Source organism: Globicephala melas, chromosome 17, assembly GCF_963455315.2.
Source record: "Globicephala melas chromosome 17, mGloMel1.2, whole genome shotgun sequence".
Classification (NCBI taxonomy): domain Eukaryota; kingdom Metazoa; phylum Chordata; class Mammalia; order Artiodactyla; family Delphinidae; genus Globicephala; species Globicephala melas.
The window spans coordinates 29,242,886-29,264,688 of record NC_083330.1 but is presented as its reverse complement, the minus strand read 5'-3'; the positions used below and the strand labels follow the sequence as shown (position 1 = coordinate 29,264,688).

Genomic DNA, 21,803 nt, shown 5'->3' with positions numbered 1-21,803 from the left:
GAAGAGGGTTAAGTGCTGCCAGACATTTCATCTTCAGTCTAGAGAGACTGCAAATACAAATCTTAACTTGAAATTTCCCAGTTTTTAAACATTGACTTTTTAGTGTTTAAATATTCCCTTATTTTACATCATTGAAAGAAAACTGAATTCTTGTCAAATGTAGCCCATACTACCATTCTGTGGCCTCTAACCTACCACATGTAGGTACTCCATGTAGTTAAAACCTGTGGACATTGACAACACTCGACAAGATGTTTTTAGTTATCCTCTTAGTCTTCCCTTCTTTTCCAGTCATGCTCTCCAGCCCAGACTTTATGTTGCAAACAGACTACAAGTGTGGGGTCCTCCCTGCACCTTCTGAGCCAAATCGCTCTCCACAACCAAGATCCCAGCGTGCCAGTTTCAGCACAGTTCCAGGTCTGCAGAGGCATCCCAGGCCTTGCCAGTCCCCCACCATCTATCCAAACTGACCTAGCCTGCATCTCAGCCAACTCAGTTTGAACAGACATCCAGAGAGCTAAAAAACAACCAAACAAAAAACGGCTCTATGGCTTCCCTGGTGGCGCAGTGGTTGAGAGTCTGCCTGCCGATGCAGGAGACACGGGTTCGTGACCCGGTCTGGGAAGATCCCACATGCTGCGGAGCGGCTGGGCCTGTGAAACATGGCCGCTGAGCCTGTGCGTCCGGAGCCTGTGCTCCGCAACGGGAGAGGCCACAACAGTGAGAGGCCCGCTTACCGCAAAAAAAAAACAAAAACAAATAAACCAAAAAAAAAAAAAAAAAAAAAAGGCTCTAGAACTAAAACTGCTCTAAAAAATAAATTATATTATATTTTAAAATATAGAGAGAAAAAAGGAGGGAAAATCTTAGCTTGTTTAAACAAGAGACCACTCTTTAGTCCTTGGTAGTAACAATTAACTTATTCAACTTAACTTGTCTTATGTAGAATAGGAAAATAGGCAGACTGTCTACTGAAATTTAATTTACAAGTATCAGTAAAGGCTTCCCTATATAAACAGACTGGCAGGCATGAGAGGAACTACTATGGCTAATTTTAGCAGTATAGTCCACTTTGTGACTATTGGTCCTATTCACCAGCCAAGGGCTAAGGTGGGAATATAGAAACTACATCAGCAAAAAAAAGAATGAAACTTTTTATCAAAATTACTCAAGCATGTTTCTCTGCTTCATCCCAAAAGAAAGTCTTATACAGTATACAATTAGAATTATAGAACTCAATAAGAAATATTCATTCAAAACTAATACCTAATATGATGATGAACAAAAGAAATGAGAAATGAATAAACTTGGCATGTGAAATTTCTGAAAACTTAGTCTAGAAAAAAGATAAGTAACATGGGCTTTGCAGTTTGAAACGATGAAGAAAATTCCCAACCATGCTGAGGTCATGCTGGGACATAGGCATAATCAGGGCACCTTGGGTGGCAAGGGCTCATCGTAAGAAAACTTGTGGATAACTGGAACTTAAAAAGTGTTCAGGGGATGGAAGCAGCTGTAAGAACTAATTACTGTCTCTGACTCTTGTTCACAGTCAACATGGCTTCGTTTCTCAAGACTGTTGTGTTTCTCTGTATATATCTACTCTGGACTGCTCTCTTTCCATCTACTCTTTTCCCAGTCCATATTCCAGAGAGAGCAGTCTACCTGACTTAGATAACGACCATTGTTCCCACGGGGCAGAGCCTTCAAGGTGACCATATATATGGGTCACCAGCCAGCATGGATCGCTACCTTCTTCAGGTCAGGTGCCCAGCTGTGTGCACAATCAGGAACCATTCCTGCATGTGATACAGCAGAGATGGAGAGAGCAATAACAGCTAAAAGGAGAAGTTAGGCAGAGAAATCATACACTGTTTTAAATATCAAACAGAAGAGGAGACTATGATAAAATACCTCAGTGTCCACTTATTTTTTAAACTAAAAACTTGAGACTCACCAAAGTTGGTGTTTTCACTTTTTTTTCTTTTTTCTTTTTTTTTGGATAAAATGCCATTTTTTTTTTGCAGTTTTCATGATTTAAATATATTTGCATAATTCAATTACATCAAACTCTGTGTTTTTAGTCTTCTTTCTGCTAAAGAATATATCTGATTTGTAGGAAATCGCATTCTGCTTTCCTGATCCCTGGAACTCTTTTAAGTAAATAGAAGTTCCTGTATGCCCCACATACATCAATACTGTGTAGACCTGAAGGAGTTAATGTATATTTTTTGAAAAAAAGATCATTTTAATTTACCCTAGTCTGGCTGGTGGAATACTTTGTATTTATATTGCATTTTTCTCGAACGGAGTCTTTATCTACTCCTCACAGAAATCCCAATGACAAAAGTATTCCTCATTTTATGGATGAGGAAACTGTTACAGAAAAGCGACTTATCCAGAGTCCCCCAGAGAATTAGCGATGTTAGGATTAGAGCTCTCTCTTCCGTACCCAGTACCAATAACTCACCACATTCCTTAATACCTGTATGTAAAATGCATTTTCTAGATGAATTAATCCCAACAAAAGGTCTCTGAAAACAAGCATGCCATTGAGAGAGGACAGGATTCCTTGATCCTGACACAGTACCAAAGTTACCTTAGATGGATCTGTATTCTTTTTGCTTTGCAGTTATTCATTTCTTTACTTGTGATGATGTACCTTAAAGCAAAATCTGCCTAAATGTAAAAATTCCTTCAGGACGTTTTAGCATGTTAAGGCTGCCTGGAGGAACTCTAACCTCTGAGTAGGTTCAAGGATCCCATCCTAGCTCTCTTGGCATAGGCTTCTGCCTGTACACCTCCAGCAATGGGATTTTTGCTGCCTCACAAAAATGTATGTTTCACTGTTAGACAAGTTGAGTTGTTAGAATGTTTGGGGTTTTGTTTGTTTTTCCGTTTTGTAAATCCCATTGATGGATCCCTCTTATGCCTTCTGGAATACATGAAATAATTTTGTTTTCCTGTCTACGTAACAGCCCTTCAAAGAATTGCAAATAACTGCTAGGTCACTAGCTAGTCTTCAATACCTTAGCTAAAGAATATAAGTTCTTCAACCATTCTTCTAATAAGATAGTTTCCAGAACTCTCACCTACTCTGATTCCTTCTAGATTTTTATAGATTGCATGAGCACTTCTTAGTATAAAGTACTCCATTTTTCTATGCTATGGCATTTAAGGCACTCCATCAGATTCCATTGTGTATGCACTGCTACAATATTTGTCAACTTCCTCCATGTCATTTGACAATCTACAAAGATGTAATAAAATTTCAAGTGTGATCAAGGTGCTGTAATTAAAATTATTCTAAGAAAACATATATTCTAGCAACTACAAAATTAATCACAAGCTGAGACAAAAATACAATCTTGGGTGCCAGAAAATAATCATTAATCATACACTTCTTAAAACTGTGTTATTCATTTTTAACTCCAAATGTTCATTCATTAAGATGAAAATAATAGTATCATTTATGCATCTAATGAAAGTACTCAGACTTAGTCTTTAATAATTCATCTAACATCTAGCACTCAGGTATTGTTGGTGTCTAATAAAAGGAGATTTGTTCCTGAGACAGAGCCCACAATGTATTTGGTGTTTTAAGAATTAGAAATTTAACTAAGTGATATTATCACCTGCACGAGGTATTCCAACCAATGAAAGCATTTTTAGGTCTTCTTTTTACATTCATCCAAAAAAGGGCCAATTGAACCAATGCATAATTAACAACCTTATTCCCAAATTAATTTCTTTCTTTGAATCCCTCCTTTTTCAGCAATTATTTAGTGACAGTGATAAAATGTGGAAGGTTAATGGCTTTCTGTATCAATTATTTCCTCTCTTAAAGAGGAAAGCATGCGTTTCACACCTGTGCAGACCTCAACCATGCGCAGTACCAGGGGGTCAAACAGTCTGAAAGTGTATTACAGAGGCCCAGAGTGAGATGCTGCCAGGCTGGAGACAGAATCAGCCAGGTGTGTGGAGAGCAAACTCAGTACTCACTCTTGCACATTCAATAAAAGCAACCATATCAGAACCCTTTGATATCTGCCACGGGCACACAGTCCAGGGAAGAATTTGACCAAGTGCACTGATGTGATCTGGCAATTGCTACACAATGTGCAAAGAGTACAGTTGGCAGAAAGACTTATTCTATTCATTTGGGCAGCTGCAAAAAAGGGAATCCTGCTGTCCATGTGTGAAGCTGGGGAGTACCATGCGTAGTTCACAAAACTTTACCCAGATACCAAAGCAAGATTTGCCACGTATTTTAGATTTCTCTTTCATGATGAGGATGATGCAAACAATCTGACCATCTGTTCCCACAAACAAATAACATGCTGCATGGATAAAAAGACACCCATACTGACTATAGTTGATGGAGATCCTTTTGTTTTAGGTCCTCATGGGTATTTTTTCAGGTTGTTCTGCCTGGAATCCAAGAATGGAAATAACTGGTTTCTCATCTTCATGGGAGTTTTTAACTTCATGGGAGAATCACAGATTGGAATCTGCCTACCAGAATCGCCTAATTCTGAAAGTGTTAGTGTTCAACTTTTTAAATTGCTTTGCCTCACTCTTCTACATTGCCTTTGTCCTGAGGGATATGAAGCTTTTGCGTCAGAGCTTGGCTACTCTCCTGATTACCTCTCAAATCCTTAACCAAATTGTAGAATCTCTTCTTTCTTACTGGTTCCAAAAGAAGCAGCATGTGCAGGTGAAGAGGAAGGTGCAGGCTTTAAAGGCAGACATAGATGCTACATTATATGAACAGGTCCTTCTGGAAAAGGAAATGGGAACTTACTCGGGCACCTTTGATGATTACTTGGAGTTATTCCTGCAGTTTGGTTATGTGAGCCTTTTCTCCTGTGTTTACCCACTGGCAGCTGCCTTCGCTGTGCTAAATAATCTCACTGAAGTTAATTCAGTTGCCTTAAAAATGTGCAGGGTCTTCAAACGCCCATTCTCAGAACCTTCAGCCAATATTGGTGTATGGCAGGTAATTATTTGAGAAAAAATTATTTCTTTAAAAAAAAACAGAATGAGGCATTGTGATTTTTTTAAAAAAGCTATGATAGAAGATTTATTTTATAATAAAATGCTTATCCACAAAGCAAATTAGGCTATAATTAACTTCTAAAATAGCCTAGATTTGTCATAATAGAGCATCATTTTAGAAGGGCTTGGTAATGTCTAGAAGAGACCTGGTAAGGTGTGAAGATCTACTCAAAGTTAGTTTAATCCAAATGTTATGAGAATAAACAAAGATTACTTATTAGAATGGAAGAAAAGAACTATTGCAAAACAATTGGTCATGTAATTGGTACTAGCAGAAAAGTAACAGCAAATGTAATACCTATGCTGTGGCTTGAATGAGCGATGGAAGAGGACGATGCAGCTTATGCTCATATGCCTCTATAAGAAACAGTCACTAAAAGCCTCTTAAGGAATACTCTGTTTTACAGATTCTGCCTGTTTTATATTCAGGAGGGTTTTTTCTGAATTATTTTACTCATTTTTTCATGCTCTATTTAAATCCTAATATTCTTTGGAGGACAGGTGTCCCTAGAAATGTATACATGCACAAAATGGCTCATAGCCTTTTTTTTGGTCAACTCCTTTAAGGAGCTCATGTTAACCCTAGATCTTCTCCATGGAAAAAAATGCATATACAACATACAGTCTCAAAGGTTCCAATCCATGATTGTACAGGACATCCATGGCCAGAGGTTAAGAACTCTCTGCTTTAAAATATCGTACAGTGATTGCCCCCAATATTTGTAGATATAGGAAAAAGATTTGGCTATCACTTTCTTAGGCAGCAATACATGGAACAATGTCAAAAATCTGAAAAGTGATTGGGGGGGTAGATAAAAAGAAATGGAAAAATATAGTTTGATCCAAATACACAGGGAAAATTCTCTCATTTCTATCAAAAGCCTCTTAGTAAAAAATGACATATGGAAAGTGTGTGTTTCCTATCTTCCAGCCAAAATTAGTATAATTCCAAAATAAAGGTAGATAAGAGATGCAAAATGAAGAAAACTGTCTTGGGAAATTCAGGGGTTTATTCTTTCTTATTCATAAATTTTTTTTAATGGTAAGTAATGGCTTGACTTTATGATTCATTTTATTCTTGAAACATGTTCCTGAACAGTTCAGTATATTGAAAACTTTTAGATGGATCATAGAAATTTTCATATTAAAGGACTTGTACGGTGAAAACTTTTGTAAAGTAAGGGATCATACCCTGATTTATCAGTTTTGTAAGCCCAGACTTTCGATACTGTGTGAGCTTAAGTTTTAAAAATTATAATGTACTACAATAAAATAAGAATTATGATTTGGGCCTTCATTTCAACTTTCTAAGCACAGTACATCCAATTAAAAATAAATTAGAAACTGTGGATAATGGATTAAATTGTGTTCATTGTATTTCTTTGCTCCCTCTATATTTTCTTTTTATATTAATTTATTTATTTTCATTAAAATCTTCTCTAAAATCCAAATATTTAGCAGTGAATTGATTATTCTCTGGGTACATTATAATTTAAACTATATTAATTGGAAATTGTATTTGTAGGTTTGAAGGAAAAAATTTAATCCTTGTACTGAAAATGAAGCTAGTACATATTAGTTTGCATTGCTTTTTCAGAAAAGATGTCACAGCTGAAGATGATCAAAGGAAAAATAAAGATTTTTATCAAAAAACAAAATTAGAATGCAAAATTTGAAAATAATGTCAATGACATCATTTCTGCCTATTTTATTTTTCTGAATTTTATGATGCATCAATTTCAGCCATAAATTATACTTTAGCAGAATCAAAAATGCCTTATGAATAATGGCTCCTTATTAATCTCAGCCTTGCTAATGTCAAAAAGAAATATACCACGTGAGACTTCAGTTGCACAATACACCAAACTTAAGCATATTTTTTCATCAGTGTGAAGGTGTCTGCAGGTTAACTCCTCCTGCATAAGGTCATACTTTGTTTAGAGGAATCCTAGGGGAGGTGTTCCTGCGAAAACTATTCTGGAAAAACAAGCAGCATCTCTGTAACTTATGTTGTCCAATATAGCTGTATTAAGAGTGGCATATAGGGATTTCCCTGGTGGCACCGTGGTTGGGAATCCGCCTGCCAATGCAGGAGACAGGGGTTCTATCCCTGGTCCACGAAGATCCCACATGCCGCGGAGCAGCTAACCCCATGTGCCACAACTACTGAAGCCCGCGCACCTAGAGCCCGTACTCTGTAACAAGAGAAGCCACCGCAATGAGAAGCCTGCGCAGGGCAACAGAGAGTAGCCCTTGCTTGTACAACTAGAGAAAGCCCGCTCACAGCAATGAGGCCACAATGCAGCCAAAAATAAATTAATTAATTATTTTTTTTAAGTGGCATATATTCTTCTATCTATATGTTGTTTCTTTCCCATAGATAAAATCTGTGAGAAAAATACACTTGAAGACAAGACCACAAACCCTGACTCTCAAAATCCAGCAGAATCAACTGGAACAAAGCCAGAGCAGAAGGAAATGGGGACTGGGAAAGAAGCCCTGGTCAGGTGAGAACTCAATAAAACACATAATACTGCACTCAAAAATTCAAACACCTATCCCCCACTTTAGCTGAGCAAAGGTCAGGAGAACTACAATAGTCACATAACACAAGGGACCTGGGCCGGAACTAAAAGGTTGTTTCTGTCCAGTTCATTATTTCTTACCAGCCTGCCATGGCCACTAACCAGGATCTCTAGGCAGCCATTTGTCCATAGGCCATAGCACACCAACAAAAACATTGTAGTCACATGTCTGAGTCATTAGTATCAGCTTGAAAACAGCTTACATATTTACTAGGCATGAATTTTTTAAAAAGGACTTGAAGAGAATGTATGATTCTTCTCTGAATTCATAAAGAAATGGCTATTCCAAGTCTGTAAACATTTTATTGTTCCAGAAGATTGATTATTATTTCCTTTCATCTGCTAAAGAAAGTGTGGTATGATAACCAAGAATAATTACAGAAGCAGATAATCTTTTTGCCACTGAAGGAATACAGTTATATAAATACTTCCTACAAAATTACTGGAAATACCACAAAGGAGATGGCAATGTCAGTGTGAATCAGTGAATCCACAATAAAGCCCAACGAGAAGCTCCTTCATCTGGCCACTTCTTAGCATGTTTATGTGCCTGCTGATCCAATTTGAATTGCTTGACTATAGTTAACGTAATTGCAATAAGTGTACCCTTCTTATTTAACAGGCAAGAAGAGTTGTCATTTATAAAGAAGTTAAAAGTACTTATTCCTCCCCCTGACCCCCCATTCCCACTTCTCTCTCAGCAGCTCTACTGTATTAAACTGTGTGCTGCCAATAGGTGTCACCATGATAATCTAGGACCCGATGTATTAGGTTGAACAATAGGCATCAGAAAGAGTGCATTTTCAATAAGCATATATTTGACTATATATGAAAATAAACACAAGCTCACTCTACCGCACATACAAAAAAAAAAAGTTTGACAAAAATTAAGCCTGACATATTATTTAGGCAGAGGGAAGTTACTTAAACTCTGAAGCAAAGATTAGACTCTCACAACTGGGATAAGTAATTATATTATTTCTATAACTGTTGGTGTTTACAGATGATTTACGGTCCTGTTAGTGAGTCATTGTTATCTTTACTCCACAGATAAGCAGCCAAGGCACAAAAAGGTTAATTAGTTTGCCTGTAATCATAGGTCAGCTCTGCCAAGATCAGACTGCAAAAGACTCAGATCCCTGAGTGGAACTTTTTCCTCGCTCCCACCAATACACTCATTTTTAATCAACATCTTAACCTTCTGAACTGATCTCTCTTTCTAGCGTTTATTTTAGTATATTTAATTTTTTGTAACAACCAGGGTGATACATAAGTTTTCAAAGGACTGAAGTGGAAGCCATAACTAACATTTTTAGGGATGTATTCTTCTTAACCCAGTATAGTACTTTCACTCTTCTGAAATACGAAAATGCAAACATTTCAATTACACAGAAAATGGGTCATATCTCAAAAACACAAAACTCCTTGACACAGCCTTGTATACTTCCCACCTGTTTTACTTTGTCTTCCCCAACACACAGTTCCTTCCCTGTTGTCCCATCTCCCTGTTCCAGTCATACCTGTCCTATTTCAGACTCTTGTACTCAGGAATTGATTATTCTGTGGAATGTTTGATTATTCATTTTGCAATATAGTTAGCAAAGTCGCTTGAGAATTATTGACAAACTGAGTAGACCCAAGTTAGTTTAAAGCTCTGGCTTTATGGCTGGCCACACTTCTCCTCAAGATTGAGGGAGAACCAGCTGTATTGAAGGAGCAACTTAAAAGGGTCACTGGGAGTTCCAGTGTCACTTTTGACTAATATTACTGGGAATCTTAATTTCCAATACCATGGAGGACTTACCAAAGCCTTTCTGTTTTGATTTCATGGGTATCAGTGGTACCACATCTTGAATCCTAGAGAGCAGAGTTTCTATACATAGCTAGAAAATATCAATGATAAAATAACTTTCTATTAAAAGTGTTATTTCACAATACTCTCAATGAGTAAAGATGATTTTGGTATTTGCAGTTATTAAAAATAAACAGTTTTAAACTTGGGCAAGGCCAGGTTTTAAAAAGCTCTTTCTCCTTGAAAAACATTAAGGATTTGATTGATTACAGGCACTAAATACAGATGCTGTGTGAGCGACTGACTCTCACTTCAACTTTTTGAAGTAACAAAAAAAGTTAATTATTAATAAATAAAATTTAAAGGTAGATTTTTTATTCTAAGTGCATTTACATTATCCTCTGACCTGAGCCATGGCTTGAATAGGAATTATGTGTTTAGGATGATCAATATCATCCTATTGTATTGGGGAGAATGCATGCTGTGGATTTTGCAGTCTCTGTGTGTGAAGTGCAGTGTGATATTATTGATTATACCTTTAGTTTCTGTCACACTCAACAGAAGACAGGCAGAGGTAGATACCAGGAGAACCAACAGGATACAGATATAGAGATATAGATATAGATATAGGTATCACAACAGGATACATTTTTTTAACAACAAGATTATATATATAAAGAGATTTATTATAAGGAATTGGCTCACATGATTGTGGAGGCTGGGAAGTTCCTAAGATCTCCAGTCAGTGAGCTAGAAACCCAAGAGAGCCAATGATATAGTTCCAATCTGAGGCTGCAAGTCTCAGAATCAGGAGGCCTGATGCTATTAATTCCAGTGTGAAAGCTGCAAGCTGAAGACCCAAGAAGAGGCAATGTTTCAGTTCAAGTCTGAAGGCAGGAAGAGCTCATGTCCCTGCCCAGTCAGGCAGGAGGAATCCCTCTCATTCATGGGAGGGTCAGCCTTTTTGTTCTATTCAGGCAGGCTTTCAACTGATTGGGTGATGACCACTTACATTAGAGAGGGCAATCGGTTTTACTTAGTGTACAGGTTCAAATGTTAATGTCATCCAAAAGCACCCTCACAGACACACCTAGAATAGTTGGGTTTTTGGGGTTTTTTTGTTTGTTTTTTTTTTTTTACATATCTGTTGTATTTTATTGCTTTGGCACAAAGACCATTGCAAAGTGCACAAGGAAAGATTAGCTATGATGTAATTTTCAGTTAAAATGAGTTTCTTCTTATAACATAGACAATTTCTAGAGGATGTTAAAAAAAAACAATTATCTGAGTCATGTAAAAGCATTTAACTTTTTTTAAATATCTTTATTGGAGTATAATTGCTTTACAATGTTGTGTTAGTTTCTGTTGTACAACAAAGTGAATCAGCTATAAGTGTACATATATCCCCAAATCCCCTCCCTCTTGAGCCTCCCTCCCATCCTCCCTATCCCCTCCCTCTAGGTCGTCACAAAGTACTGAGCTGATCTCCCTATACTATGCAGCAGCTTCCCACTAGCCATCCATTTTACATTTGGTAGTGTATATATGTCAGTGCTACTCTCTCACTTCATCCCAACTTCCCTTTCCTCCCTTGTGCCCTCAAGTCCATTCTCTACAACTGTGTCTTTATCGCTGCCCTGTCACTAGGTTCATCAGTACCGTTTTTTTAGATTCCATATATGTGCTTTAGCATAAGGTATTTTTTTTCTCTTTCAGACTTACTTCACTCTGTATGACAGACTCTAGGTCCATCCACCTCATTACAAATAACTCAATTTCGTTCCTTTTTATGGCTGAGTAATATTCCATTATATATATGTGCCATCTCTTCTTTATCCATTCATCTGTCAATGAACACTTAGGTTGCTTCCATGTCCTGGCTATTATAAATAGTGCTGCAATGAATATTGTGGTTCATGTACCTTTTTGAATTATGGTTTTCTCAGGGTATATGCCCAGTAGTGGGATTGCTGGGTCATGTGGTAGTTCTATTTGTAGTTTTTTAAGGAATCTCCATACTGTTCTCCATAGTGGCGGTATCAATTTACATTCCCACCAACAGTGCAAGAGGGTTCCCTTTTCTTCACAGCCTATCCAGAATTTAGTGTTTGTAGATTTTTTGATGATGGCCATTCTGACCAGTGTGAGGTGATACCTCACTGTGGTTTTGATTTGCATTTCTCTAATGATTAGTGATGTTGAGCATCCTTTCATGTGTTTGTTGGCAATCTGTATGTCTTCTTTGGAAAAATGTCTATTTAGGTCTTCTGCCCATTTTTGGATTGGGTTGTTTGTTTTTCTGATATTGAGCTGCATGAGCCCAGAATAGCTTTTGACCAAATACCTGGGGACCCTGTGGCCCAGTCAAGTTGACACATAAAATCAATTACCACACCACCTCCATTACTCACATAAAGGAACTGAAAGTTTTTCTGATGCTAAAATGCAGTCTTTTCTCACCATTTCACAGTCCTCTCATCTCACCTGCAATGGACTGAATGTTTGTGTTCCCTCAAAATTCACGATTTGAAGCCCTAATCCCCAATGTGGCATTATCAGAAGATGGGATCTTTAGGAGGTGGACCCCATCATGCATGGAGTTCGTGCCCTTATAAAGAGAACCTAGAGAACTCTCTTATTCTCTTTCCACCATGTGAGAATACAGCAAGAATCCTGCAAAACAGAAGACAGCTCTCACCAGAACCCAGCTCTGCTGGCACAGTGATCTCAGACTTCCAACTTCCAGAATGATGAGAAATGAATTTCTGTTGTTTATATGCCACCAGTCCATTGTATTTGTTATAGCAGTCTAAACAAGTAAGACATCACCCAACCCAGCCTTACCCAAAACTCTAACATAGAGCCTCAGTACCCTTGGGCATACATAATAATGACCTTCTTCTTCATCATGCCACATAACAGAAATTCTAATGTTAACTATTTACAAAGTTGGGTATCCTGTTTATAAAATATTTCCTTGTCTCAAATATTGTTTTGTAAGTATACAAGGGTATGGTTATATGCCTAAGCCAAATTCACATGTTATGTCTATTTAGCTCTTTATATAAACACAAAAAGAAGGGGTCAGTAAAGTTGACATTATTATTATAAAGATGTGAATTTCATAAAACAAAATCACTTCTGTGATTCTGTGATTTTTTTTCATCCAACTCTCAATAAGATTCTAAATAGAACCTAAAACTAATTTTCTGGCCACAGTAATAATACTTATCTCAAATACATGTCAGCCCAGGAGGAGATTTCTTTTCAAGATATCCAAGTATTACATATCCACATTTCTGACTGGAATACATTTGTGTTAAACTAGATTATTGATTTATATATTTATTTATTCTTTTTTTATATCCTTTCAGAATGTTCTCTAAGTTGTTTATCCAGGGGAAAAATATTCTTTGCACATCTTCCCAGAAAAAAGCAACCAATTCATTATCTTGTCAGATGAATCATTTAGCTTCTGAAAGACATGGGGTTCACCCCTGGAAAGTCCCATTGATGCCATTTGTCCATTACCGAGAAAAACAGCCTGTTTCTGGCATTCCATCTCAGCACATTCTTATTTTTTAATATAAAAAAGTGCATTTTGATGGACACTAATGAATAGCAAGCAAAAGATGTATTTTGCCTGGAAATGTCAAATAGCTGTGTCTGAAAAGGAGACAGAGTTGAACGCCTGATAGGTTAAGTGGTTAAATGATGAACAAGCGAGTGAAAAGTTCAATGCCCATGACTGGGGTGCACTGCAAGACTGACTTTTACAGTTATAGTATATGGCTTTTCATCACCGTTGCTACCCATAATGCCAAGAAGGAAGGTTATTTCTATGAATAGCCTTCTTTGTTCATAATAGCAATCAGTCTCTATTTGGGTGGTTTTAAAATAAGCAGTCATATCACAGCAGGAACAATGAGAGCAGAATAGAATTCAGAATCTTATCAGCACTCATAAACACAGACGTGTATTGTCTTGTAGCTAGAAAAAGCAAGAATCACTGCCGTAAAGATGCTTAAAAATCCATATGTGACTTTATAGTTGAAATAGAAAAGGAACGTCAGCTATCAACTTTATAAAAATAAAATACTATTTATACTACAATAATTTATAAGCATGTAAAAAAATAAAATCAGCTACACATGTGCTAATTCTGTGGGATGCATAATAAAAAAATGAAGCACTATTATTTTTAGCCCCAAATTAGAATTTTCCTCTATGGTAAGCAATACTTTTATAATTAGGCATTGCAAACAATTTTAACAACAGATTGGCATCTCATTTTAATAATGATTGCTAACTTATATTTCTAGCAATATGGCAGACTAAACATTTGTAGAAAACTCTTTGGGGAGAATGTAATTAAAACTACTAGGTAAATGGGGCTTCCCTGGTGGCGCAGTGGTTGAGAGTCCGCCTGCCGATGCAGGGGACGCAGGTTCGTGCCCCGGTCCAGGAAGATCCCACATGCCGCGGAGCGGCTGGGCCCGTGAGCTATGGCCGCTGACCCTGCACGTCTGGAGCCTGTGCTCCGCAACGGGAGAGGCCACAACAGTGAGAGGCCCATGTACCACAAAAAAAAAAACAAAAAAAGAACAAAAACTACTAAGTAAATATAAAACCTACATTTGAATCCATGCCTGAGCTAGTGAAAAATAAATTCTACTGATAGAAAGTTTCAAGAACTGGTGTTTGCCCCGAGGATTTTTCCAAACTCTACAGCCTAGATCTGAGTTGAAATGTGTCATTAGTGAAACAAAACCTGGGATTAAACTGGATGCAAAACACAGGTTGGAAACTCTTTCATAAAACTAGGATTCCACAGGGTAACCCACTGGAGGGTAAACTACTTCTCAGAGGGAAACAGCTTGAGTAATACTTGCCTTTGTCCTGGCTTTGAGTGGGAAAAATGGAAGAAATTTAAAATTGGGGGCGAGGCAGGGGGTGTGGAATGAAGGAGGAGAGGACAGGGGAGGGAAGGGGCAGAGAAGAAAGGGAAGGGGAGAAGAGGAAGGGGAAGAAAAACAATTCTTAGCCATAAGTCAATATTCAAATAGACCTAGAACCAGAATTCTTATACTATCTATATTCTGAATAAAAAATGAGGCTAAAAAAATTTAAAACAATTAAACTTGAGAGCCCATACATCTGCCAAAAACCAACACAATCTGGAAGAAAACAAACTTTAAAACCACATCTCAAAATATCCCTATTGATAAAGTTTTGATTAACATGAACTCACAGTCAAAAATTACTAAACACATGAGGAAATAAATCGCTGTGAACAAGACAACAGAAACCAAAATCTGCAGACTCTTGAAAACCTACAGATGATGAATTTATCAAAAACAGTATTCTGTATAAGTATGTGATGTATATTAAAAGAAATAAAAGAGAAGATTGAAAATAAGATAAGAAACAACAAACCAGAAATCGTCAGAATTGACAAGGTATTTCTGCAAGTTAACTGAGAAGAACATCTAGAAATGAAAAGTATAATCTCTAAAATTAGAAAGTCAGTGAGTTAGACAGCAGATTAGACAGAGTTGAAGAGTTAGCAAAGTGGATGACAAATCTGAAGAAATCACCCCAACTTCCACCATAAAGAAAAAAGATGGAAAATATAAGAGATTAAAATTAAGAAGTGTGGAGGAAAGTATGAAAAGGTACAAAATGCAGATAATCAGAATTCCAGAAAAAGATAATAAATAGAATGGTGGAGAATCAATATTCAAAGAGATAATGCAATTGACAAAACATAGTAGCCCTCAAATTCAGTAAGGCAAATAAATCCAAATCAGCATAAATAAAATGAATTAACCCTAAATATATTCTAATAAAACTTAAAAGTACAAAAGAAAAAGATTTTTTAATTAGCCAGAAAGTAAATACAGACCACATAAAATAGGAGAAGTAAACTAACAAACATCTGACTTCTCAACAGCAACAATGGAAACCAGTAAACAGTAGAATGGCATTATCAAGATTCTAAAAGTAATAGTCAACCTGGAATTCTATACCAGGTGAAATTATTGTTCAAAAAAGAGGGTAAAGTGTAGATATTTTCAGTCAAGCAAAACTGAAGGGAGCTTAGAAGTTTTTTAACGTATACTTCAGGAAAAGAAAAATTATCTGAGGAGGAAAGACTCAAATTGGGGTAGTCAGGGATCAGTCAGGAAAAAAGAATTTATTCTAAATATTTCAATGAGAAGTAATTAAATACAAGGGACTCTGTAGTTTAAAAATTTTTGTAAGAGGTAGGAGAGCAAAGTTCAAGGGTGGAGACTGCAACACAGAAATTAGAAAAGTGCAGAAAGTAGCTACCAAAGCCACAGCTGCCCCTTAATTTCAAAGCTGGAGACAGGCAGTAGAATATAAAGTCTGAAGAAAGTTCAGGAGATCTGCTGCTTCTGCTTCTATGCTCTGGTCTTCTGCCAGATGACAACTGAACTGTGCCTTCCTTTTAACTTTCAAATCACCTACAAATGTGTCTCATTGGTGGAATTTAAATCAGAACCCTCCTGGCAAGGGATTCTTAAAAATAAGGTTCCCAGGCTTTCAGCCACTGTAATAACATGGGAAAGTATAAAAAGGAACAGAAATGCCACTGATTGCAAATAGACAATCCAGCACAGAGATTCAAGAAGAAATGAGTGGAGAAAATGGCAAGCATGTGGATAAATAGAAATATACATTAACACCATGAAATAATTATAATAATGTCTAAATTGAGGGTAAAAAGTGAGATGGAACTAAACTATTCCCTCTACAGTAGGGTGATTGGCATAAAAAAGAATTAAGAATTTGATCAATTTTAGAACTTCTTAATTAAACATGCATGTTAAAATATATTTGAAGAACACTAATTTAATTAAAATAGAGTATTTAACCTCCATACAGTAAACATATATGATTTTAATATTATAAGATGATAGACGAGAGACAGAGAGAGCACAGAGCAATTCTGTCAATTACAAAATGAAACTGATGATTCCATGCTCCTAGATGGGTGATATTAAAATGCTTCTTTTTGTTTTTTCATAGACTTAACATTTAAAAATTCATTAAGGATATATTATATTTGAACAACACAACTGACAATTTAAATCTGAAAGAAATTTAGAGAACCCTTATATCCGGTAACTGAAGAATAAACAGTTATTTCAAGTTTACTTAGAACATTACAAAAATTAGAACATTACAAGAGCTTAATACATTTTACTATGTAAAACAAAAAAAGCAAACAAACAAGGTACACTGTAAAATCTCCCAGGAGCTCTTTAAAAATACAAATGTTTGTGTTCTACCCCCAGTGATACTGATTTCATTGGTCTGGGGTGGGTTCTAGGCCTTAGTGTGTCTGAAAATCACTCCTCAAGTGATTCCAAGGTCCATCTAGGACAGAGAACCATTTCACTAGGAGTGACCATTTCATAAATTGAAACCTAAAGTAGGTCTTAATAAATTTTAAAGATTTCACATTGAATATATTTCTAATCACTATGCAATAAAGTTAGAAGTTAATTTTTTTAAAACTAAATTTTTGAAAAATCTCACATAATTAAAATTTAAATCACACTTTTAAGTGGCCCTTGCGTCAACAAATACATCATTAGTGAAATTAGAAAATATTCAGAAAGGAAACACAATGAAAATATTGCACACCAAACTTACAGAATAATAAAGATACTAACAGGTATTTGTTTTTTTTTCCTTTTATTTTTTTTCTTTTCCTTTTTTGTTTTTAACTAGAAAAGTTGGTTATAAAATTTCTTGGAGGAACAAACAAGCAAACATAACAAGGAAAACGCTGAAAATGGAGTTTTTAGAGTAATGTAGGTGGTATAAGTCCTACCAAATATTAAAACCTATTTAAAAACCTTTGTAATAAAAAAAAATAGTGTGGCATTGGCACATGAATAGCTAAACCAATAGTATAGAGAATACAGAAATAGACCTAACTGCATATAAAAATGTAGTGTATGATAAAGTTGGCATCTAAAATCAGTACAAAAAATGTAGATTTAAATAAGTGGTATTAGAGTAACTGGATAGCCATATAGAAAAAAAGTAAAATTGGATCTGTCCCTCATGCAGCACACAAGGATAAATTCCCAATGAATCAGAGATTTAAATGTAAAATAGTGAAACAGCACAAGTACTAGGAAAAGAGGTTCAAACCCCTTCATAACCTGGAAAGGTACATTAATCCCCAAATTCAAAATTCAGAAGCAAAAAAGCAAGAGCTTAATACATTTTACTATGTAAAACAAAAGCAAAGCAAACAAACAAAAAACTTTTCATTACAAAAAAATTATAAGCAACAAAAAAAAAGAGACAAAATAAGCAAAATATCCAGGTATGAAAATTCTCACTGCTATTTTCTTTGGGGATTGATTATTTTATTTGGGGATTAACAGACATTTAAATTTTTTCATTAAGATAGTTTACAACTGTTAATGACTCAATCAAGTTGATATCTTTGTGATATGTTACTACGACAATTTTATTTTCCTCTTTTTAAAATCTAATACCAGAAGTACAATGTACTTACCTAATAGCATAGAGCAAAACCACTATGTCATGTAATCCCAGGAGTAAAATAATAATCCTGACACTCAATACAGCGCAATCTGAAAGTCCATCTTGACCTCAAAAAAAAGTAATTATTAGTAGTGTATATATTTGCATATATTATATATAATATAATATTCATATCTTATGTATACATTATTCAGATACATATAATATATGAGTATATTTGGTGACAAATTACCTGCTAAAGTCTCCACCTGTGCTTTCTACTCTTAAAAGTCATTAATATTGTGCCAGAAATTATATGTGGCACATGAAGATGAAACAGACCAGTATCAGAAACATCAAGAGTGATTTACTAGTAGGCAGTTAGACATGAGTCAGCAGACAGAAGACAAAAATTTTATGAATATGCGTAGTTGCCTTGAGAGAGGAACGAGCCTACAGACACAGTTTGTGACCCTATTTAAATCACTTCTGACATGTCAGTTGCCTGTTGCCATAGAAAACCAGAGCAGACAGAATTTGTGTCTACTTTCTTTTTTTGGGGGGGGGGGCATAGAGAGAAGGAAAACAGACAAATTTTGTATTATTTTATGGCACCTAAATTGTGACTTCTAAAAAAAATAGATCTACTTATTTACCTAGTACAGTGAAGGGAACCATAGAATAATTGGTGGATTTTTTGAAAGTTTTTAAAAATTATGCAAGTGGACAAATTCAGATTACTATGAGGCAGGCAAATAATACCCATGTATAAAGCACATGGGATATGGAAACAACAGAGCGAGCAAGATGATAAGAGACAGGAGAAGAGGGGATACTGAGGTGAACTGGAGTGCATCCAGGGATTCCTCCTTCCCTTAAAGAGCCAGTCCAGCTGAGAGATGCCATAGGGAAAAATGAGTCCAGTGATGCCAATATTATCTGATTCTTTTAAGAAAACCCCACAATGAATACTACTAAAATAATTTGAAATTCTTTTAAACTATAGGCCAAACAAAACACAGCTACCATCTCTGCCTTAAAAGGGTAGGCTAGGGCTTCCGTGGTGGCGCAGTGGTTGAGAGTCCGCCTGCCGATGCAGGGGACACGGGTTCGTGCCCCGGTCCGGGAAGATCCCACATGCCGCGGAGCGGCTGGGCACGTGAGCCATGGCCGCTGAGCCTGCGCGTCCGGAGCCTGTGCTCCGCAACGGGAGAGGCCACAACAGTGAGAGGCCCACGTACCGCGAAAAAAAAAAAAAGGGTAGGCTAGTTCTAAACAAGTTGACTGTTAAAAAATATAATTCCATTATAAAATTAGAGATGTGGTCCACAGGAAAAATATTCATTATTGCTGTTCCCAATGTGAAGCACATATAGAGAACAAAATCAAAACTATAAGAATATTTTGTGGATTATAATTAATAACTGTACGTTTCCTTTCAGTATTTTTGTTATTTTTAGGATTTGGGTTTATACTATATTATTTTTTTAGATATTATATTTTAGTTATTTTAGATATCTTTTGTCTGATATTACTTAATAAGCAGTCTTCCATTTGAACAGCATGTTTTTATAGCCAGTCTCTTTAATGCATTCATAATAGTCCAAATAGCATAAATAGCAAGAGCCTAGAAAAGAGGTTTTGTTGATTCTATTTGAAAGTTCATTGACTGATGGAAGTTGGAAGATTTGGTTAAAAAAAAAAAAAAAAGGTAAAATGGAAGCTCCCTAATGTGAGAGAATAACTAGATGAGTCGTTGTGTTTTTTTAAATCTTTATCGCCTTGGGAAGAGGAAAATGATGGGTCTGCCTAGGACTGGCATTAGCAAGAGACAAGAGCATGATGAGGCAAAGGAGTAGAGATGAAGGAGGGGGTACCTCCCTACCTGGTGACAGCAGCAGACAAAAGAGCTGAATCACCTGAGAAAGGGAAAAAAAAGAGTTTCCCACATAGTGAGAGACAATTTCAGCCATGGGGAACAGCAAAACTAGCACAGTGATTTGCAGCATATCGGTTCTAAAAAGCAGCAAAAATGCTATGCAGATAAGCTGAGGGGAGCAACCCCATAAGCAACCTAAAAGTAAGCTGGCCTGTGGGAATCAGGATGGGAAATGGAAGCTTATCAGACACCCTCACACTCTCTCCACGCTTCTTGAGGAAGGAAGGTACTTGAATGTTTCAGCAAGTCAGCAAAGTTATGGAGAATTGCTCATTTACTAGAGTGGGGCAATTGCCAGAGAGGTTGACAATTTTATCTCAAATGTTTAGCACAGGGTCTGGCACTTATTATATGCAGCTGAAGATAATTGCTTTGTGAATAAAACATTGTATATTTTACTCTGCTCCAAGTAGATTTCAAGAAGAGGGATCACAAAGTGAAACATATATATATATTTTTTAAATTTCTGATAGAAATTTTATGAGTACATATAGTTTAATGCCTGAAAACTGTTCTCATTTTAAATATAGGAATCTTTTCAAATATGGCTATTTTCACTAATCATAATATGTCTTGCCAGTTTTTCCTTTATCTTTATATGAAAGGTAATGTTTTCGTTTATTGTTATCCTTTTCCAGCATCCCATAATATCCAGTTTGTTATATAATGTGGTAAAAAATGCAACGGAGAGCTTAAATGTCTAATAATTCTATTCCAATAAATGTTCACCCTAATTCTGCTGAAGCAAGGAATAGTTTCACAACTAGTTTATGTGCCAACCATCAGCTAGGTAAATCGCTTCTACCTAGCCTAATGATTCATTTTATTCCAACTTTTTTTATGCAACTGTTTACCAGAGCCCTTATCTGGGCATCCAGCTCACAAAAACAGGCCTGTTTTGAGCCCTCCCAAACGCTGGTCATGGTAAGGCATTGACAGACAGTAGAAAAACAACTGTGCCAAAAGGAAAAAGCAGCAAGAGGACAAGCCAACAAAACAGAAGCCACCATAAGTTCCACATGCTTCCACCACCAAGTGTAATGTGTGTCTGGATCTGTACACTTTATACGGGCCTCTCACTGTTCCGGCCTCTCCCGTTGCGGAGCACAGACTCCGGATGCGCAGGCTCAACGGCTGTGGCTCATGGGCCCAGCCGCTCTGCGGCATGTGGGATCTTCCCGGACCTGGGCACGAACCCGTGTCCCCTGCATCGGCAGGCGGACTCTCAACCACTGTGCCACCAGGGAAGCTCTGGGCCTGTACCCTTTTAATTAGCTTTTGCTCCTATTACAGTGGATGAGCTGAACACACCATGTTTCAAGGGGGATTCCTCCAGGAGTGCCCATCACCCTCATCTACTCAGGACATCACTCGGGCACTGTTCCCTTTTTCTCCCTCACCACCTCTCTGTTGGATCATTTCTATAAGCATCTAAACATGTTGTAGCAGTTCTCGCATTTAAACAACAGCAACAAAATGCCCCCCTTAGTTCCACGTGAGCATCAGCTATTGTCCTATTTGTCTGCTCCTTTTACAGCAAATCTCTTCAAACCAATTACCTATATTCACTTTTTCTATTTCCCTTCCTCCCATGTCTTCGTGACCCTGTTTCAACCAGGATTTTATTCCTTCATTCCACCAGTTTTTTTCCCACTTTTATGAACGTTTTTATTGGCTTTGTCTACTTTTACCAAAGTCAGCAATACCTCCTATGTTGCCAAAGCCAATGGCCGGGCCTCAGTTCCGCTTTTTTCCACCCATCAGAAGCAATTCAGGGTTGATCCCTCACTCCCTTCTTGAAATACTATCTTCATTTGGTTTGCCAGATGCCTCTCTCTCTGATTTATGCCCTATCTCAGTGGACATTCTCCTCACCATTCATTGATGGCTCCATCTC

At 36.8% G+C, this 21,803-nt stretch overlaps 1 protein-coding gene across 1 annotated transcript in view; it reads left to right on the top strand.

Annotated features, from left to right (window-relative positions):
* Positions 1-21,803, top strand: part of CNGB3 (cyclic nucleotide gated channel subunit beta 3) — a 142,136-nt gene that overhangs the window by 10,273 nt on the left and 110,060 nt on the right. Inside the window, exon 3 of the mRNA XM_030839258.1 lies at positions 7,439-7,565. Coding sequence (XP_030695118.1) covers positions 7,439-7,565 — 127 coding nt within the window. The remainder of the gene's footprint in view (positions 1-7,438; positions 7,566-21,803) is intronic.